This window comes from Pteropus alecto, unplaced genomic scaffold (genome assembly GCF_000325575.1).
Source record: "Pteropus alecto unplaced genomic scaffold, ASM32557v1 scaffold30, whole genome shotgun sequence".
In the NCBI taxonomy this organism is placed as follows: Eukaryota; Metazoa; Chordata; class Mammalia; order Chiroptera; family Pteropodidae; genus Pteropus; species Pteropus alecto.
In genome coordinates, this window is record NW_006429782.1 from 241,070 (window position 1) to 245,180 (window position 4,111).

The window sequence follows — 4,111 nt, forward strand, 5'->3', positions numbered from 1 at the left end:
CGCGGTGCTCAAGACCACTTCCGCCTGCGTCCGCTGCGGTTCGGGGTTCCAGAGGGGCCCCAGAAGGCCGAGGCCCCGCGAACCTGGGGCTGGGAGGAGCCTGGCACCCAGGCGCTGAGGCTGCAACGGTCCCAGTCGTCTGAGCTGCTGGAGAGGGAGGTGGAGAGTGTCCTGAGGCGCGAGCGGGAGGTGGCCAAGGAGCGGAGGAGCGCTCTGTACCCCGAAGTTTTCTCCCCGCCACCCGATGGCGACGGTGACAGCGACCCGGATTCCAGGAGATCCTCAGCCGCGTCGGGTGAGGAGGACGCCCCGGGGCGGCGGCCGCCGTGATCTGGGGCTCAGAGGGCCGGGGAGAAGGAGTTTGGGGGTGTCCGGACGTCTGGGGGACTCTGTCCACTCCCCCAGGCGGCTGCTCCATCTGCGGATCTGAGAGAGAGAGAGATGGCCACTGTGCCCAGGGCTTTTGCACTGGGGACCTGGCCGCTTTGTCCCTGGTGCATAAAGGTCGCCAGGTATTGCAGCCTCTTGGTCCATTGCTCCTTTTTGCCACTGAGAAATAGCCCCGTGTCACTTTTAAAGCCAACGCGTCCGTGGCTGGCCCGCTCTGCCAGTCTGTTCCCGCGTCTCCTTGACTGGCTCAGCCTCTCGGCCAGAGGCTCTGTGTCCCCGGGCTGGGGTGTGACAGACGTTCCGCCCTCAGGGGACTGTGCCCACATGCTCGGTCCTCACCCCCGCCCCACACAGGCACCATGGGCAGCTACGCCGTGTCTGAGCTGCTGCATCTTCTCCCCCGCCCCCCTGCACTCCCGCCTGGCGTGGTCGGCAGAGGCCCAGGCCGAGGCCGCTCCTGGCAGAGAAAGAAGGAGCTGTGGGTGAGTCCGGAGCTCCGCACGTCCCCTCGGAGGCCTGCCCGAGGTTCACGCCCCCGCTAGGGCCACAGGAAGCTAGAGAGAGACTTGCCCGGGGTCCCCTGGCCGCGAGGTCCCGAGCTGTGACTTGAACCCAGGCCTGACGCCACACCCGCATGTGTAACCGTGAGGCCATCTCCTCCCTTGGCGGGTACGGGGACACCACCACCAGGGACTGTCACCAACTCTGGCCTTGCCCACCTGGTCTCACAGCCGAGCCTGCTGGGTTCGAGGCCCAGCCCTGCCACCTGCCGGCTGTGTGATGCTGGGCAAGGCCCTGCCCCTCTGACCCTCGGTCTCCTCTTCTGCGAAATGGGCCTCTGGGTAATAAGATCAGCCTCCTCCGAGCCTTACAGCAGGGCCTGGCCGTGGGGAGAGCTCCCCTAAGTAAACGCTGACTGTCTCTATTATGATGAGGTTGACCAACAGGAATAAATTGCAAATGACAGACTGAGGGGAATGGCATGGAGGATGGCTCTGGGTCCGGGTGAATGAGGGGCACTCGGGGGACCGTGGTGGGCAGGGAACACCTTCCGCATTCCCCCCGGTGCTGGCTGAGTGGGCTGCGCACTGAGTTCTGGGTGCGCTCTGGGGGGGGCGGTGCTGGGGGGACGGAAAGCTGACGTGCGCCCCTTCCCCATAGTATGCCGGCATCAACCCGCTGGACCACGTCAACTCAGAGGTGAGTGTGCTCCGGGCGGGCGAGTCTTCTCCCCCTGCTCCTCGGGCCCCACAGAAGCCTTTCTCTGGGCGTGGGGACTTTGCCGCCTATCTTTGGGGTTGATACTGTCGGCCTGAGGTGGATTTTGCGGAGACCCGCTTGCAACTTGTCAAAGGGTCAAGATTTGGGGGGTAGATTGGGCCCAAGACAAGGGCGTTTTCTTTGAAGGAAAGGTTTGTCTGGGAGTGTGAAGGCCAGCTTCCCCGGGGAACTCGTGGGGTGCATCTGCGGCCTGTCCCCCGCTGTGGAGCGCAGACCGAGCTGGCATTTCCAGGGGTGGGAGGTTTATGAAACGGAGGTGGGGTGGCCCTGTTTTTCCCACGTCTCCTATGACGTGGCAGTCGGGGGGGTGGTAAGGACCCTGACGGGGACGCCGTGCCTTCTCTTGAAGGTCCTGGAAGCCACACGGGTGACGCGCCACAAGAACGCCAAGGCGGAACGCTGGGAAGCCCAGGTCTACACCAGCGAGGATGAGGACTGAACCGGGGGACGGGGGCGCCCACCTCCTGCCGTGCCTGACCCCGTGGGAACTGCCAAGATGTCACCGGGCTCCCCCCCACCTTAGGAAACAGCTCCCCGACCTGAGACCCACGAGCCAGTCCCGACCTGAGACCCACGAGCCAGTCTGGGGGTGGGGGCGCCCCCAGACACGAGGGCTTTCTCTTCTGCTTCTTTGTCCCTGGAGAAACTGTTCTGCTTTCTGGGTCTCAAGCCAGGTGTGAAACGGGACCTCTGTCTGTTCCTTCTGCTTCTGAGACTTTGCCGAGCCCTCTGGGGTACAAGGAAGGGAGCCAGCATGCGTCCCCCCGCCCCACCCCTTGCAATTGTTCCCGCCAGTCTGAGGGGGGACGGGCTGGATCCTGGCACCATATTGTGCAGCAGGTCCCAGGTGGAGACGCTCGGCCTCTCCCTCAAAGTCCCGGTCCGGAATGGGAGACCTGCCCGCTCTAACCCCGGAGGGCCCTCCAGTCTGCGGGAGGAGACCTGAGTACCTATCCGACGGCCGCCGTGTCACCCCGGAGGGTGCACCAGCAAAGCCCTGACATTATGGGGTCCCAAGAGGACAGCGCTCCACCTGGCAGAGAAGAGGGCTCGATCTGAGGGCTTAAAAGGTCCTGCTGTACCCCCCAATTGCTGTCCCCATCCACCGCGAAATAAACCCTCTTCTCTCTGTCCGATTCATTTCTCTTGGTGACACTCGCGCTGTCTGGGAAATGGAGCCGGTGGGCGGTGGGTGGCATCGCTCAGACCCCAGATCTGTGGGGGGCCCTGGCAGCCCCCCATTCTCTCGTGACACTCCCCTGTCTCCCCCCACCCCAGGCTGGGTGTATGGTGATCCAGGAGGGGAGGGGGCCGTGAGAGAGGACGAAATACAGACCAAGTTTCTAACCGAAAGGCCAGAAGCCTCCTGCCCCCAGGCCTGCTCCTCAGCGCTTCTCCCACTTCCCCTCAGAGCATCGGCATCGCATAGTCGACTCCTGCGGGATTGTGGGGTGTTCGGGAGGTTCTGCAGCCCCGGCCAGCTCTTGGGGGACGACCCCCCCCACTCATGCGGAGTCAGGGCTGCTGCTGGCTGAAGGGGGCAGGGGCAGGGTCGTGAGATAAAATCTGGGACACGCAGTTAAATGTGAATTTCGGGCCAGCAAGGAATGACATTTTCAGTATAAGCGTGTCCCACGCGATGTTTGGGACGTGCGTGTGCTCGAAAAGTTAATAACGATTCATCGTTTATCTCAAGTTCAAATGTAACTGGACGTCCTGTATTTTTAGTTGCTATGTCTGGCTGCCCTGGATGGGGCCACCGCCAGGCCAGCCGGCTCCTCCCCAGAGGGATGCGTCGGCGTCAGGGAACAGCAGGACGGGCAGGGTCCGAAAGGCAAGCACTTCAAGCGCCTGGGTCACACGTGCCACTGTCCCTCCCGCTGGCACACATCCCCGCGTCAGAGCACAGAAGCGCGGGAGGCCTGACCAGTGGGGCCATTCCTGGAATCGTCTGCCAGCCCGCATGACCCGGGCAGGCCCGTGCCTCAGTGTCCTCCTTTGCAGCAGAGTTAGCCACTGAACGGAACGCTCACCGCCTGGTACGCAGCAGGCACCGCCTTCAATTAGCTGTTGTGTGATGATCTGATTCTGCCGTCCCAACAGATGGGGCGCCTGGGTCGAGGTGGGGGGTGCCTGTCTTGTCATCGTCGCTTATCCAGTGCCCAGACCAGCTCCCAGCAACAGGGCGGCTTCCTGAGTCAAGGAGGTCAGGGGAGGCCTCTCAGAAGAGGTGACTTTTGAGCACAGGTCAGAATGAGGTGAGGGAACGCGCCAGAGGGGTACTGCCAGCAAGCAGGAAGGGGGGCACAGCATATGCCAAGGCCCTGGGGCGGGTCTGTGCCCGCTGTGGTGGGGGAACAGCAGGGAGGCCCACGTGGCTGGAGCAGGGTGAGCGAGGGGCCGAGAGGGAGGAGGTGATGGAGGGGGCGTCTGCGCAGGG

General features: G+C 63.5%; 1 protein-coding gene across 1 annotated transcript in view; it reads left to right on the plus strand.

Moving 5' to 3' along the window:
- MISP (mitotic spindle positioning) overlaps nucleotides 1-2,612 on the plus strand; it is a 4,015-nt gene extending 1,403 nt beyond the window's left edge. The window contains 6 exon segments of the mRNA XM_025041794.1: nucleotides 14-295; nucleotides 745-773; nucleotides 775-847; nucleotides 850-872; nucleotides 1,552-1,590; nucleotides 2,021-2,612. Of these exon segments, the coding sequence (XP_024897562.1) occupies nucleotides 14-295; nucleotides 745-773; nucleotides 775-847; nucleotides 850-872; nucleotides 1,552-1,590; nucleotides 2,021-2,110 (536 nt within the window). The 3' untranslated portion in view covers nucleotides 2,111-2,612.
- The last annotated feature ends 1,499 nt before the right edge of the window (nucleotides 2,613-4,111 follow it).